The 15,049-nt window shown below is 32.1% G+C and overlaps 2 protein-coding genes and 1 pseudogene across 2 annotated transcripts; 1 reads left to right on the plus strand and 2 right to left on the minus strand.

Annotated features, from left to right (window-relative positions):
- Window positions 1-4,052: 4,052 nt before the first annotated feature.
- LOC104766262 (cyanate hydratase) lies at window positions 4,053-5,824 on the minus strand. The gene is made up of 4 exons (XM_010490114.3): window positions 5,405-5,824; window positions 5,242-5,313; window positions 4,411-4,519; window positions 4,053-4,330 (listed from the first exon to the last, which is right to left on the minus strand). The coding sequence occupies exons 1-4, from the start codon at window positions 5,677-5,679 to the stop codon at window positions 4,277-4,279; spliced, it is 510 nt and encodes a 169-aa protein (XP_010488416.1). The 5' UTR covers window positions 5,680-5,824; the 3' UTR covers window positions 4,053-4,276.
- Window positions 5,825-6,162: 338 nt separating this feature from the next.
- Window positions 6,163-6,514, minus strand: LOC147920486 (putative defensin-like protein 111 pseudogene; annotated as a pseudogene).
- A 1,652-nt stretch (window positions 6,515-8,166) lies between these two features.
- LOC104767788 (uncharacterized) lies at window positions 8,167-14,624 on the plus strand. Its single transcript, XM_010491767.3, has 23 exons — window positions 8,167-8,544; window positions 9,036-9,280; window positions 10,082-10,405; window positions 10,505-10,606; window positions 10,684-10,743; window positions 10,832-11,061; window positions 11,146-11,269; window positions 11,351-11,531; window positions 11,905-11,933; window positions 12,007-12,155; window positions 12,241-12,343; window positions 12,425-12,520; window positions 12,611-12,657; window positions 12,737-12,860; window positions 12,951-13,013; window positions 13,095-13,154; window positions 13,232-13,393; window positions 13,473-13,546; window positions 13,640-13,733; window positions 13,812-13,948; window positions 14,028-14,108; window positions 14,202-14,307; window positions 14,396-14,624. The coding sequence occupies exons 2-23, from the start codon at window positions 9,104-9,106 to the stop codon at window positions 14,474-14,476; spliced, it is 2,604 nt and encodes an 867-aa protein (XP_010490069.3). The 5' UTR covers window positions 8,167-8,544; window positions 9,036-9,103; the 3' UTR covers window positions 14,477-14,624.
- Window positions 14,625-15,049: the final 425 nt, after the last annotated feature.

The following is a 15,049-nucleotide window of genomic DNA, read 5'->3' on the forward strand; positions in this document are numbered from 1 at the left end:
CAATAAATTAATTAAAACTAAATATAACAAAATGTATATTAATATTTTTGTTATAAGTAAATCTAGAAATTTTAATTTAAAAAGAAAATATTTTTTCCCTAATACATTAATTTGTTATTATAGTATTTTAAATTTATTGCAACAATTATTACAATAATCTACGGCGCAAGCAATTCGATGGCATAGTAGAGATCGTTCAGTTGGGTGAAATCCAACCATGCCTCTGTCGATTGTTGCAGTATGTTACTAACATGATTGGGTAAACCTAATTGTTGTTCTTGTAGATTAATAGCAGCTGCCATGAAAACAACTAAAAAGATCAAGAACTCGTTTGTTTTGGGAGAGAGAGATGATTAGGGTTTCTGATTTTGATAGATGATTGGAGTTTACGATTTTGACTTTTAGGAGATGGTTGGGGATTAAGAAAGAAATAACTGAGAACTCGATTAAAATACGGTCTAATCCTGATTATATGGTTTTAAATTTTTTATTGGTTCAAATCAATGTCGGTTTACTCTCTATTTAGGATCGGTTCAATATGATGATTTAAAAAAAAAATTAAATTAATTAAAGAGTAAATTAAATATAACAAAATATGTATTAAACTCTTTTTTTGTTATAAAACCTATAAGCAAATAGAGAAATTTTTCTTTAACAAGAAAATAATTTATTTGTTTTTCCCTAATACATGAATTTGTATCTATAGTATTTTAAATTTATTGTATCAATTAGTAAAATAATCTACTACAGTTAAATTATATATCACCAAACTTTTTGCAAATATATTAACCATTATTATTATTATTATTATTATTCTTGTCAAATCTCAAAAACCTGATTTCACAATCTCCACCTAAAATATGGCTTCACAATTTTTTTTTACGAAATGTTTTACATAAATATCATCTGTCAAACCATATCTTATTTCTATCCATGTAAAATTTTACAATACTTTTTATCACTAAAAATGTGTTTTTACACCCTAAACATATTTTTACTATTAAAATATGTTTTTTATACTACCTATAAAATGACTTTATGAACACATTAAACCAATTATATTTTTCAATTTACTTTTACTTTGACATACTTACTTTTACTTTAACCATCATTTTCGCCTTATATATCAAGTGAGAATAGAGGTATTTCTAATGGTTTTACCTAACTCAATTAGAAAACAAGTTTAGGTGTTGTCCTCTTAAGAGATTAAATGTTATGAATTGCGTGTTTTTTTACCGCGAATGTGACCAAATTAAGTGGTTGGCTTACATGTGAATCTATTTTCATGCAGATCATGTCTAGATGTTTTTGACTTGCTGACATAGTAATACCAAGTATTTTAAATGCTTGATTAGTGAACCTTACTTAGTTCAAGGTAATGGTTTACACCGCCAAAAGCATATTAGGTTTTACTTTGATCGCCTGCTATTCGAAGATTCTATAATATGACATTGTTTACTGATGTAGTTGTATAAATTGATCATTCTAAAAGATTGAAGATTTTAATAATTTTTTTGGAGAACGATTCCTAAATGGCTGCAAATTAGAAAAATGATCCCCAAATTAGAAATTTTATTCACTCTCTAGTCTTCTCGCCTGCGGCTAGCAAAAAGAAATACCACTATCCTGGCTTTTCTTCTTGCAGCTACCCAGTTACTCTATTGAGCTGTATATTATTGGCTGGCTCATCCAAGTTTCAATTGTATCTTTCTTTATTTGAGATGGTTACAACAAATGATTTCTCAAAATTTGCTAGGAATTTTCCACTCTGCTTTGATTAACTGGCGATGTACATGTCGCAAGTCTTCTTTACTTTACTTTTACATAAAATAACAATATTAGGATATAATAACTAATAAGCATTTCATTCTTGATTAATGTCATCGTAAACGGTTAGCATGGACGTTGGCGGCTGAACATTTTTCTGCTTTACAAAAAAAATATTTCATTTTTTCAAACATTTTTAAGAATTTTCAAGTTTAAAGTCACTGAATGGGTAAGTCACCAATCCCTAAAACCGTACTTAATATATATCTCAATTCTCAACTATAGCTAGCTTATATACTTTAAAATATTATTCCAATACGGTAAATAGTAATACACTTACATGTGTTACATGTCAAAATGGTTCTCTTTCTACAGCAGAGGAAACAATATTTAAATACAAAATTGGCAAACAAATTTTCTAAAAGTAACACTACAACTATGATATTGGCGTAATAGTTTATGCAAGAAAAACAGATGTTCAAATCCGAACTCAATAGATTGAAATAAATTATCTTCACATACTAATACTAGTACTATACTACTATGGAAATTACTACTCCAAATCCAAATCTCTTGATATATACTAGCCTATGACTTGTAAATGTAAATAGTTTTCATGAGCTTGACCTATTCTATGAACTCAAGTTGTTACCTAATTCAAGAACTAGGATGTCTCTACTAAGTTAATATTCAAAGAATGGTTCATGCAACGTAAATTGAGGATTAAACGATGTCTTGTTTGGCGAAAATGAATAAAATTATATGTTAAAGAAAATAAAGAAAAAAAAACATAAATTGAGGATAACTTTTTTTTTTCTTTGTATTATTGTACTATTTTCAGCAACATGTCGGATTTAGATTTCGGAAATGACACAGCAATGAAACTGGTTAAACCATTAGACTAACATTGTTTTATGTTCTTTCTCAAAAAAACAAAAAAAAAACATTTTTTTATGTATTTCGCTCATTCTTTTGTTGTAAGTGCACATTATAAAATACATTTTTGACTAGTATATCTAGGAGATACTATACTAATAATGAAACAAATAATCATGAGTTTCTCTTGTTTTCACTATAGTAAAAGGATAGTGGAATACTAGGACTTTTACATTTAGGTGACCAAATCGATGAGTGATTACGAATTTATGATTGTTTACGATTTGACAAACATAACGTTTGCCTAGCTTTGAACAAACTTCAACTAGTTACTCGTTAAGGTCAATGGTTTATAGATATGATATATTCTAATTGCATCCGGTCGTTGGTTTACACATATGGTATCTTGTATTTTAGGAACCAGAAATGTAAATATTTGTGATAAATTGAAACATATTTCTTTGCCTACTCTCTAGTAGCTAGACACTGTATAGCCCCTATTACAAGAAAATAGTGGTGTCAAGAAAATTTGGATTTGACTATTATTGTACACATATATTTGTTGAAAAAAACTCTTCTATAAAATATGAAGGGTTTAAACAATACTGTATCTAGTAATTCTAAGATGTATATGAAACATTGGAAACGAATATAATTGGTGCATATGCGAGTTCAAAAAAAGACACATAAACAAATATCATGTAGCATTTTTTTGTCTGTATCAGTCCAAAAAACTTCCAAATTCTTTACAAAAAAGCGCTTGACAACCCAAAAAAATGATTACTCATGTCGAGCATTAATTGGTCGCAAGTAAAAACAAAAAATGGAGCATCCATTACATTTACGTTATCTAATAGTAATGAATTAAGTCCAGTTTGATTTCCATTGCATGCATAGTAGTAAACTAGTAATATGAGAGGACGGTTCGACCGGTCGGACCGTGACCCGGATACTTCCCCAGTTTGGGTCTACTGCTTCTAACCGGTAAACAAAAAAACCCAAAATAAACCGCTATAAACCCGCGACCCGGTAGACCCGTCGAACCCGCAGGGTCACGGTTCAAGAAAATTTATTTGATTTCATTGTTTCACCGTTTCAGTTATTCTTTAAACCTTGCTAATTTGTATATCTCTCAATGGGACACATATCTGGTCGCTTCATCTTCTTCTCTACAATTCTCATCTCCTTTAACGTGCGTGCTTAACAAACTGTTGGTTTTTCAATCTCTCCTTTATTTCGAATTTTTTTTTTATGTGATCGTCATCATTATAGTTAATCATCGAATATTTTAGCAATTGATTATGTTGATATTTTAGCAATTGATTGTGTTGTATACTTTTATTATAAATAATCGATCTTCATGCGTGTATCTCTTAACAATTCTAATACTGACATGGTTACATCTCGGGTTCATAAGACTGCCAGAAACTTTATTCAATCGATATCAAGCATGAGTCAGAACTTGATTATAATGTTTAAGACAAAGATAGAAATTGTTGTCTTGTTTTTATTACTGCACTGTTATTCAACCTGAAACAGCTTTAACCTGGAGGCTATAGAGTACATATAAACAAACACCATACGCATTACAATGATATAGCTGACAATGCTTAAAGGCTTCTTTACATTTATATCATTCGCTTGTACTTCCCTTGAGATTAAGCCTTGAAACCATATTCTCCGTCCTCTGCAACAAAAATGATCTCAAATCATTCACACATTCTGAACACTTATATTGAAACAAGCATTATAAAATGCAACACTAACCTGTTCGGAATGTGAAAGATACTTCCCATCAAGTGTCACGACCACACGATTGTTACCATCCACTCCCTTAACTTTGTCCACAGAGCAATAGAAATCTATCGCCGACATGCTAAACAAATACACACACAAAGTAACAACGACTCAGCTTCAATAGGCATGAAAATATAGATAGATCACTATCACATACAAAATTTGGCCAACACAAAAGCCAACTAGGAATCAATCGTATCTCACACACACAGAGGAATGCCAATATATCCTTTTCAACATGTTCTGCGACAAATCTAGTAATATTGTCGACATTTCTAGCTTCTCCTTAAAGCAATGCGTGCTAGTTCAGCTACAAAGTGTTAAATAAAGTAAAGTTCATACATGTACAAGGTTCTATGTGATCATAACTCTACAGAAGTGAACACACCAGCCATAATAAATCAAGAATCTTTCAGTTCAATCCTCTCAACATATGAACCAGCACAAAGGTAACTACCAAAAATGACCCTTCAAGCAACGTTCAAAACTCAGACTTTACAAAGAACATATACATACATGCCGATAAATCAATTCAATTCAATCATCTTAAGTCTCAACATATGAACAAAATGGAGCAAGAGGAATCTACTAAAACAATGACCCTTTAAGCAAGTAGCAACGATCAAAACTCAGACTTTACAAAGAACATAGAACACACAAAGCCATATAAATCAAGAAACTTTCAATTCAATCATCTCAACGATATAACACAAATGGAGCACAAAGGATTCTACTACTAAACAATGGTTCTTTAAGCAACTATTCAAGACTTGTACATACAAAAGAAGATTGAAAACTTACATGCCGTCACCAAAATCTTCATTGATAATCTCCTTTATACTCTCACCAAAATGCATCACTGCTTCATTCAACCTTAATCAAAAAAAAATCAAAACCCCAAAAAAAACAAAAATCAAAAAACTAGTCCCAAAAAAGAAAAAGATGTAAAATTTAGAGAGCAAACCTGTAGATGGTTGGTTCTTGGATGAGATTAGGATCATAGGATCTCCAAGGCGGAGACATCATATCTCCGATGAGGTCATCAGTCAGAGATGGTAAAGCTTCCTTGAGCTTCTGGAGGACTGTATCGGGTTTGAGCTGGGCTTGACGGCGGAGAAGCTGAGCTACGTAGACGTTGGTGAGACCAGTCTCCTCCGCTAATTGGGTATAAGTCTTGCCGGAAGCTGCTTTCACGGCGAGAAGCTTATTTGTAACACTATGTTTCTTCGCCGCTTCCATTTTTTTGACCAATCCAATCACTTTTTTTTTTTGTCTTCTCTTCGACGCTCTGTCTCTCTCTCTTATCAATTATGACATTATTCTGTCTCTCTCTCTTATCAATTATGAAATTATTATCTTTAAATGGGCTATATTTATCTCTAAAGGTTTTTTATTTTGCAGGTGGTTTATTATTACCACCTGCAAGTGTTTTGTGTTTTTTTGGTATGAATGTTAAATTTTATACTATTTTCGTTTGTGGTTGTAAGTTGTGACATATGGGTTACAAGAGAAATACAAGTAGTTGGAAAAAGATCAAAAAACTATAATGCTAAAGAAAACATGACAACAACAAAACAACATATAAAATCCCTAAAATTTTATTTTGCGATCCTTTAAATATCTTGTTTTGATTTTTTTTGAGTGATTTATTCGTTGGATATCAAAAAAAATTTGAAAACTAATAACTTTATTGGAAGTAGCAAATACATATTTTTTAAGAAATTATTTTGCCAGTGACATACAACAAAATAAGTTATCATAACATTCACCATATACTCTACTATGTATAAAATAAACACAAAACCTCTCGCATCCAGCGTGTCCTTCCTTTTTACATGTGTCTCGTTGGTAGCATTGCTTAATCTCTTGCTTTATTCCAAAACCTATGTTACAATAATCATACAACATATTCAATTTCATAAAAGAAAAAAAAAAATCTCCATAAAACTAAACAAGTATAGTGTGTATAAAATAATAAACTAGTACCATGAGTGCTATCGTCACAATGAATTGAAGACATGACAAAGAGAATAGTTAGAACAAATGCAAGCAACATTTTCTTCGTGATAGCCATTTTTATGATATTATCTTTTTAAGTTGTTGTTGTTGTTATACATTGGATGTGTTTATATATATAGTTACGCAGATAAACATAAAGGAAGATGTATTGAATTAGCCATTTTAGAAGATTTTGATTTTTTATTAGAATCACATGTTAGTCAATTAGGGATTTCTAAATATCCACTCAAATTTTATGTTAGTGAACTTGGTATTTAGGTAAAATCATTCAAAATCATTTATAATCTTATGTTAATCAATCACTAGTTTTAAAAAATCTCATCAAATCCACTGTTATTGGAAAGTTAACAATTCTTTTTTTTAAAAAAAATATTGAAAGCGGTTCTAAGTGATTTTGAATACATTTTTTTAGTTAAAAATAAGAATTATAAAATCTCACATGTGATTTCGATGGATGTTAAAAAAAACTGGTTTAGACAAAATAACTTATTATATAAACATAAAACCTTTTGCATTCATCGTTCTCTCCCTTTATTACATGGTTCTGGTTGGTAGCCTTGTTTAAATTCTTGTTTTATCTAAATATGCGAGTAAAACATGTTAATTCAAAATTCCTATATCTTTGATTTCAAAGCCAATAATCTTAAAAAAAAAAATCTAATTTGTATTTATAAATCAATAAATCAATAAAAGCCTCGACATCAAAAAAAAAAAAAAAAAACTAAAAACGGTGTTTCTTGAATCTCATATCTAATACTCTCTCTGTTTCAAAAATATAAGTTATTATAGTTAAAACATGCATATTAAAAAATAGTTACTTTTAGAAGGTTTAACCAATATTAAACAAGACTGCATAATAAAAAAATATAAAATTATCTAAAAATTGCGTAGAATTTTGAAAACATCTTATATTATGAAACAAAAATACTTCTCTAAACATTTTATATTATGAAACGGAAAGAGTATTACAATTAATTAACCACAATCCAACTTATATATCCAATTTTTATCAGTCCATCTTTTTCATTTACTAATGAGAATTTAACAGTTTATCATTATTGAAATAGAAATATATTCATTATTATTGTCATGAACCTCAATAAAATTTTAAGTTGATATAATAAGTGGATGTATGTATTTACTTATTTTGTCAACGACTTAATTTGCAATATCATTTGAGAAATTAGGTGACGTGGGAAGATGTTACCCGTTGGATAAATGTTGGGTCTACAATAAGTCCACGTCTTAAAATTGCATATGGTCCTTAATTTTATATTAGAGAACTCAACTTTCAATGTTTAATATTCTTGCAAAGTTGGAATTGGCCCAATCTAAAAGTAGAATCTTCCATGGCCATGCAATGCAACTAACAAGTGTGTGTCAGTGTGTGATAATAGTAAGCCGGAATGTGGTTAAAACAAATCTTGACTAATTTTTATATTTACCATTTCTGAAATGGGAATATCTTTTATAGCCAAAAATGTAATGTAATTTTCCACTCAATGCAGTTTTAAAGATTAAATCTCTTTTTATTCTTATTATTTATGTTTATTAATTATAAAGATTTTTTTTTAGTGCATTTGTAACTAGAGGGTAAAAAAGAAATTTAGATACTTTTTTTTAATTTATGTGTATTATGTCAAAATGACACAAGAGAGTAAAAAGGTAGAAAACGGGATAATTAGAGAAACGCAAACGTCGAGTACTGTACATTGGAAACGAGCCAAACGCAGCTTTTAACTTGTGGCCTCTATATATATCTTTGCCATATAAACACAAAACACAATGTGGCTGGCTGGCTGGGCTTATCTCCTCAGCACAAGTGTTTTCTTTTACACTCTCATCCAATAGTCGTTTACTCTTCAATCCTCCTCCTTCATTCCCACACTCCAAATTTTTCTTCATTTTTTTTTCTTTCTGAAAAACAAGAAAAGGTTAAAACTAAATAAACCAAAAAATTTCAGTTTTAGAATTCCAAGATATCCGGGAATGAGCGTATCTCGCTAGCTAGACTCATTCCAGCCAACTCTGAATCCAATTCCCATTTCCAGATCCAAATCCCATTGTTTTCCAAATTAACAAGAGGTAATAATATTCTCTACATTTCTCTTCTTCTTATGATAGATTTGTTCATTGGTGTTTATGCATATACGTATATATGAAATAGAATCCGAAATAAATGAATAAATCTTGGTTTTATTAGAGGGGGGAAGGTAGAAGAAGAATAGTCACTGTAGGGATTCGAGTCTTCTACCATTGATTCTCATCTTCAATGCAGCATAACAGTGATACCAAACTAAATAACTATGCATTCTTGGTTTTATCTTTTATGAGAAGGTAGAAGAAAGAGAGAGGTCACTAATAAATTCGAGTCTACTACCATTGTACTCATCTTTAATGCATTTTGCATTTACACACATTAAAATAGATATTAAAATTTAGTAGTACAGATATAAAAAAATATCGAGTTTGTATAGTAAAAATCTCTTTTTTTTTTTTTTTTTTTTTTGCGTAATCGGTTGAGAATCTAATCCGATGTATCTGGTCAAAATGCAACTTATTTGTCTACAATGCAGGGACTACAAAATTGAACATTTCTCTTTAACAAAAATTACGAAAGAGATAAAAAAAAAAAAAAAAAAAAATGAAAGTGGCGGTGATAGGGAGTGGGATAAGTGGATTAGGAAGTGCCTACGTACTTGCGAATCAAGGAGTCGAAGAGGTTGTGTTGTATGAGAAAGAAGAGTCATTGGGAGGTCATGCTCGAACGGTGCGTTTCGATGGCGTTGACTTGGACCTTGGTTTCATGGTCTTTAATCGTGTACGTATCCCTTTCCCTTTCGTTCATTTTTATTTTAATTTTTTCATAGAACTCAAAAGTTTTTTTGCCCAAAAAAAAAAAATAAAGAAATAGTTTCATGTAAAAAAAGTTATATATTTTCTAGAATTTACTTTATCTTCGTGAAAAATGTGATGATAATTGAGGCTTTTTTGCCTTTATGTGTCCACTGGTCCACACATATGGGAGTTATGGACCATCCCTCTGGTGTTGTGTTTTTTGGTTCACTGTACGTTTCTTTTTCTTCAGTTTGTCAAATTTTTGTTTTAATTTGCTTTCTAAACTTTTGGGTACCAAGAACTTGGAATCACATCAATTAGTCAAACGTACGTATTGTTAATGTTAGAGAAATGTCAAACGTACGTATTTATAGACGAGTAACTGTTCTCGTACGATTCCCGACCCTACATAGTGTTCAAATAAAGACCAAATACGAATTTTCATTGATATGATGGTTTTAAATTTCTTGTACGACTGTGAAATTTATGATTCTATTTTTTTATATTAGGACAAGAGTAACATGACATAGATAGGATAACTAAGTATCTATCATCTTATGACTTTTCAAACTTGCGAAATAATAGTATTTGAATTTATTAGTTTTTGGTAAATTTTTATGACTTGTCGGATTGTGACATTGTGGACACTGTTGAGCTACATTCTAGTCTAAATTAGTCTCAAATTAAAATGTTATGAAAATTAAATTTTTGAACATATCCATATCTTCAAATGTTCATTGCTAGACCTTTTGGATATTGATCAATACATTGAATATGTTGATAGGTTACATATCCAAACATGATGGAGTTCTTTGAGAAACTTGCAGTAGACATGGAGGTTTCAGACATGTCTTTCGCAGTGAGCCTTGACAATGGCAAAGGTTGCGAGTGGGGAAGCCGTAATGGTGTCTCGGGATTATTTGCTCAGAGAAAGAACGTTTTAAATCCGTATTTCTGGCGAATGATTAGAGAAATTGTTAAATTTAAAGAAGATGTTTTAAAATACATTGAGGAGCTCGAGGGTAACCCCGATATTGATCGAAATGAAACCTTGGGAGAATTCCTCAATGCTCGTGGATACTCTGAGTTGTTTCAGCAAGCTTATTTGGTGAGGTTCTTTTTCTTTATAATGGATAAGTAGTCAAAATGTTATTTTGAAGTTTTCTTGGACTAGGAGTAACCTTGAATATATATGTATGTGGAGTAGGTTCCGATATGTGGTTCGATATGGTCGTGCCCATCAGATGGTGTCTTAAACTTCTCTGCTTACTCTGTTCTTTCGTTTTGCTGCAACCACCACCTTCTTCAGGTTCATTAAACTTCTCACATCTTTCTCCTTTTTAATTATTTCTTGGTTTTTCTTAGCTTAATTTCATCATTTTTCAGATCTTTGGGAGGCCACAGTGGCTAACTGTTGCAGGACGTTCTCAGACTTATGTCGCAAAGGTTCCAAACAAAACCAATGATATGCACATATAATTGTGTTGTGTAAGGCATATACTCATATGAACCTAACTTGCTACCTACGGATCAGGTTAGGGCAGAATTGGAGCGACTAGGATGCAAGATCAGAACAAGCTGCGATGTAAAATCTGTTTCGACATCCGAAAATGGTTGTGTAACTGTTACAAGTGGAGATGGAACTGAGGAAGTATTCGAGAGGTGCATATTGGCTTTGCACGCCCCAGATGCTATGAGATTGCTTGGTGAGGAAGTCACATTTGACGAAACTAGAGTTCTTGGTGCTTTCCGATATGTTTACAGGTTCGAAATTCTCACCTTTATTTATCTTCTTCTATAAAAAAATAGTGAAGGAATTCATTAAAAACAGTTTGTCATCCATTACAGTGATATATATCTCCATCACGACATTGATTTGATGCCACGGAACCAAGCAGCTTGGAGCTCGTGGAACTTCTTAGGAAGTACGGAAAAGAAAGTATGTGTAACATACTGGCTCAATATACTTCAGGTATACAAAACAATCTCTACGTACGTTTAAACAAGAAAGGAATGACTTGAAGCTAAATCTTGATGAGATCTATTGGTGCAGAACCTTGGCGAGAAATGTGAACCATTTTTTGTAACACTTAACCCAGACCAGCCCCCAAAGAAAGCATTGCTCAAATGGACTACTGGTCACCCTGTACCTTCAGTTGCAGCTTGGAAAGCTTCACAAGAGCTTCACAAGATTCAGGGCAAACGTAACCTATGGTTCTGTGGTGCATATCAAGGTAAACCATATATTTAAAAAAAAGGGAGATTCTCAAAAATAGCACCAAAATAAGTTTTTTTCCAAAAATAGCACTATAATTCAAAATTCATCTATCAAAATTAAATTATAAATTCAAAACACTAGACCCTACTCCTCAAAACTATACACTAAATGTGAAATTGAGAAACCAGACATAAAAAAAAATTCTAAAAATTAATTTTAAATATTTTAATATGTTAAATAGTACTATTTTTGGAAATTTATGGAATATGTGCTATAATTGTCCATAAAACTTGTTTTAGTGCTATTTTAGGGTATTTCTCTTTTAAAAACCTAAAACATATAAATCCGTTTTTTCATTGTCTAACCTTTAGCTGAATTTCACCTTTCAGGCTATGGTTTCCATGAAGACGGACTAAAGGCAATGATCAGATTCTCTTGACTACACATTGCATATTGTAATAACTAACAGTTTTATGAATTGTCTTATTCAGGCTGGTATGGCAGCTGCACGAGGTTTGCTAGGGAAAGAAACCGCTCTTCTGAACAACCCGCGGCATATGGTCCCTTCCTTGACAGAAACAGGGGCTCGGCTTTTCGTGACTAGGTTTATGGGACAATTCATATCGACTGGTTGTGTAACGTGAGGCTCATCTTATCTCCTCAATTTAGATAATATTATGTTAAAAACCATTGTTACGTTAATACTTACTATGAACTTAAAACAGAATACTTGAAGAAGGAGGAACTATGTTCACATTCGGAGGGAAAGATTCTACTTGTCCGTTGAAATCTATCCTCAAAATTCACAGTCCTCAATTTTACTGGAAGGTACATATATAAATAACTTCCATAGTTCAAGAACCTGGTTCTTGATTTCTTGATTCTTGATTCTTGTGTTTCGTCTATTAGGTTATGACACAAGCGGATTTAGGACTTGCAGATGCTTATATCAATGGAGATTTTTCTTTCGTCGATAAAGACTCAGGACTTTTGAATCTGATTATGGTACATATCATAAACTTGTAGTAGCATAAATACTTAATTTTTCTAGTTATTTCTAATGCTTATCTGCCAAATTAATTAAACTTCCTGCAGATTCTCATTGCTAACAGAGATACGAAATCAAATCTTACTAAGAAAAGGTAAAAGCTTTAAATTTTTTGATTTGCCTGCAAGCTTTATCTCGTAAGCTTTCACTCCTAAGCTTTCACACTCTTGCAGGGGATGGTGGACACCGATGTTTCTAACTGCCGGTGTAGCATCTGCAAAGTATTTTCTAAAGCATGTCTCTAGACAGAACACATTAACACAAGCTCGTAGAAACATTTCTCGTCACTATGACCTTGTATGTAGTCTGAACCTCCACCTTCATGGACGTTTCTTCCTTTTTTGGCTTTGAGTTTATTATTAAATTCTCTGTTGGGTTTATTCACAGAGCAATGAGCTTTTCGGTTTCTTCTTGGATGATACCATGACTTACTCCTCTGCAGTATTCAAGGTGACTTATTAAAGAAACTTCCATGATTTGTCTTACTTTACTATCATTCTGACAACCTTTTTGACATTATCGCGTTTATAGTCAGACGATGAGGATCTTAAAACTGCACAGATGAGGAAAATATCTCTTCTGATTGACAAGGTAAAGCATTTTCTTGATTTAAAACAAGAACCTGTGATTTTCCTCTGTTCTTGAATAACAGAAGCGTGACATTTCAGGCGAGAATAGAGAAGAACCATGAGGTTTTGGAGATTGGATGTGGATGGGGAACTTTGGCCATAGAAGTTGTGAAAAGAACTGGATGCAAATACACTGGCATTACACTATCTATTGAACAGCTTAAGTATGCAGAAGAAAAAGTGAAAGAAGCTGGACTTCAGGTTTCGTATAATCCATCTCTTGATCTGACTTCTGATCCACTTAAGATCTGAATGACTCATACAACTTCTGAAATTTCAGGATCGTATTAAGTTTGAGCTCTGTGATTATCGCCAACTATCTGATGTCCAAAAATATGACAGAATCATATCTTGGTAAAAAAAAAAAAAAAAGAACTCTCTTTTTCCCTCTGGTAATAGAACTTTGTAATCAAATTTTCTTAGACATAACATTTTTGAACATTTCAGTGAGATGCTAGAAGCGGTTGGCCATGAGTTCATGGAGATGTTTTTCAGTCGATGTGAAGCCGCGCTAGCAGAAAACGGCTTAATCGTCTTGCAGGTAAATAGTTCTTGCTCATTTCTCAAATGTTTTTTCATAACCATTTGATCGTTTTTTATAACGTTTTGACCATAACAGTTCATATCGATACCCGAAGAGCGATACAATGAGTACAGACTAAGTTCAGATTTCATAAAAGAATACATATTCCCTGGTGGCTGTCTTCCTTCTTTAGCCAGAGTTACTTCAGCTATGTCCTCTTCTTCTAGGCTATGGTAAACATGTTCATCCTTATTTTTTTCATCCACCACAATCTCTTTGTTGAATCAATCTAACTCTAAAAAACAAATACAGCATTGAACATGTTGAGAACATTGGGATTCATTACTACCAAACTTTAAGATTGTGGAGGAAGAACTTCTTGGAGAGACAGAAGTAAGACAAAATTCTCAAAAACATTTCCTCTGCTTTCTCTTCTGGCTTCATCATGTTTTTACTCACATAAAAAGAAACTATCTTTGTGCACAGACAAATCATGGCTCTTGGATTTGATGATAAATTCATAAGGACATGGGAATACTATTTCGATTATTGTGCAGCTGGTTTTAAGACTCTTACTCTTGGAAACTACCAGGTAATTGCATTAAACTTAGACTTTAGTTTCTTGCAATTAATCCACAGTGAGATTGTGAATAACCTTTTTTGACACAACACAAATGCAGTTGCTGTTCTCACGTCCAGGGAACGTAGCTGCATTCGCGGATTCATACCAAGGATTCCCTTCTGCTTATTGTGCCCCCTGAGAGGCACCAAACAACATTTGGTTGCTTATATTTTTCGATCTATACAATATTTGATGAGCTGAGATAACAGTGTGATTATTTATTTATTTGGATGGGGTGTGCTAATTGTGAAAGTTTTGTTAAATAAAAAAAGAGAGATTATCATTTACTTGTTGAACAACACACTTGTGGAAGCTTTAATCAATTGATACACTGCATGTATAACAATCTTGTATTGTCCTGATCAAAATGCCAATCCTATCTAGTCTTTGTCAACTATGTGACTGGAAACTTTTAATATAGTAGTAGTATTTAATCAACTCTATAATAGTTCACCTAAAATTTTTGATAATAATTTTATTTGTGTTGATAGTCGCTGACAGCAGTAATCAACAACAAACCCATAGTTAAAATATAATTAAAATCTTTAATTATATTTTGTTGACTCATTGATGATGTTAATAAGAACTGTACAATCTCCTTCAAAACTAACCGAACTCTCTGATCCATGTATGTTGTGTGCTAGTAGTGTTTTTGCTTATGCTTCCAAATTTCCAATGGTGTGAATAAGCATGAGATAACTTTTGCTAAAAC

The sequence above is a fragment of the Camelina sativa genome, chromosome 19, assembly GCF_030686135.1.
Source record: "Camelina sativa cultivar CO46 ecotype springtype chromosome 19, ASM3068613v1".
In the NCBI taxonomy this organism is placed as follows: Eukaryota; Viridiplantae; Streptophyta; class Magnoliopsida; order Brassicales; family Brassicaceae; genus Camelina; species Camelina sativa.

Coding starts and splice junctions, on each gene's coding strand:
- LOC104766262 (XM_010490114.3), bottom strand. CDS start 5,679: ATGGAAGCGGCGAAGAAACATAGTGTTACAAATAAGCTTCTCGCCGTG. Junction 5,314..5,404: donor CAAGAACCAACCATCTACAG/GTTTGCTCTCTA, acceptor TTTTTGATTAAG/GTTGAATGAAGCAGTGATGC. Junction 4,520..5,241: donor GAAGATTTTGGTGACGGCAT/GTAAGTTTTCAA, acceptor GTATTTGTTTAG/CATGTCGGCGATAGATTTCT.
- LOC104767788 (XM_010491767.3), top strand. CDS start 9,104: ATGAAAGTGGCGGTGATAGGGAGTGGGATAAGTGGATTAGGAAGTGCC. Junction 10,406..10,504: donor TGTTTCAGCAAGCTTATTTG/GTGAGGTTCTTT, acceptor TATGTGGAGTAG/GTTCCGATATGTGGTTCGAT. Junction 14,109..14,201: donor AACTTCTTGGAGAGACAGAA/GTAAGACAAAAT, acceptor CTTTGTGCACAG/ACAAATCATGGCTCTTGGAT.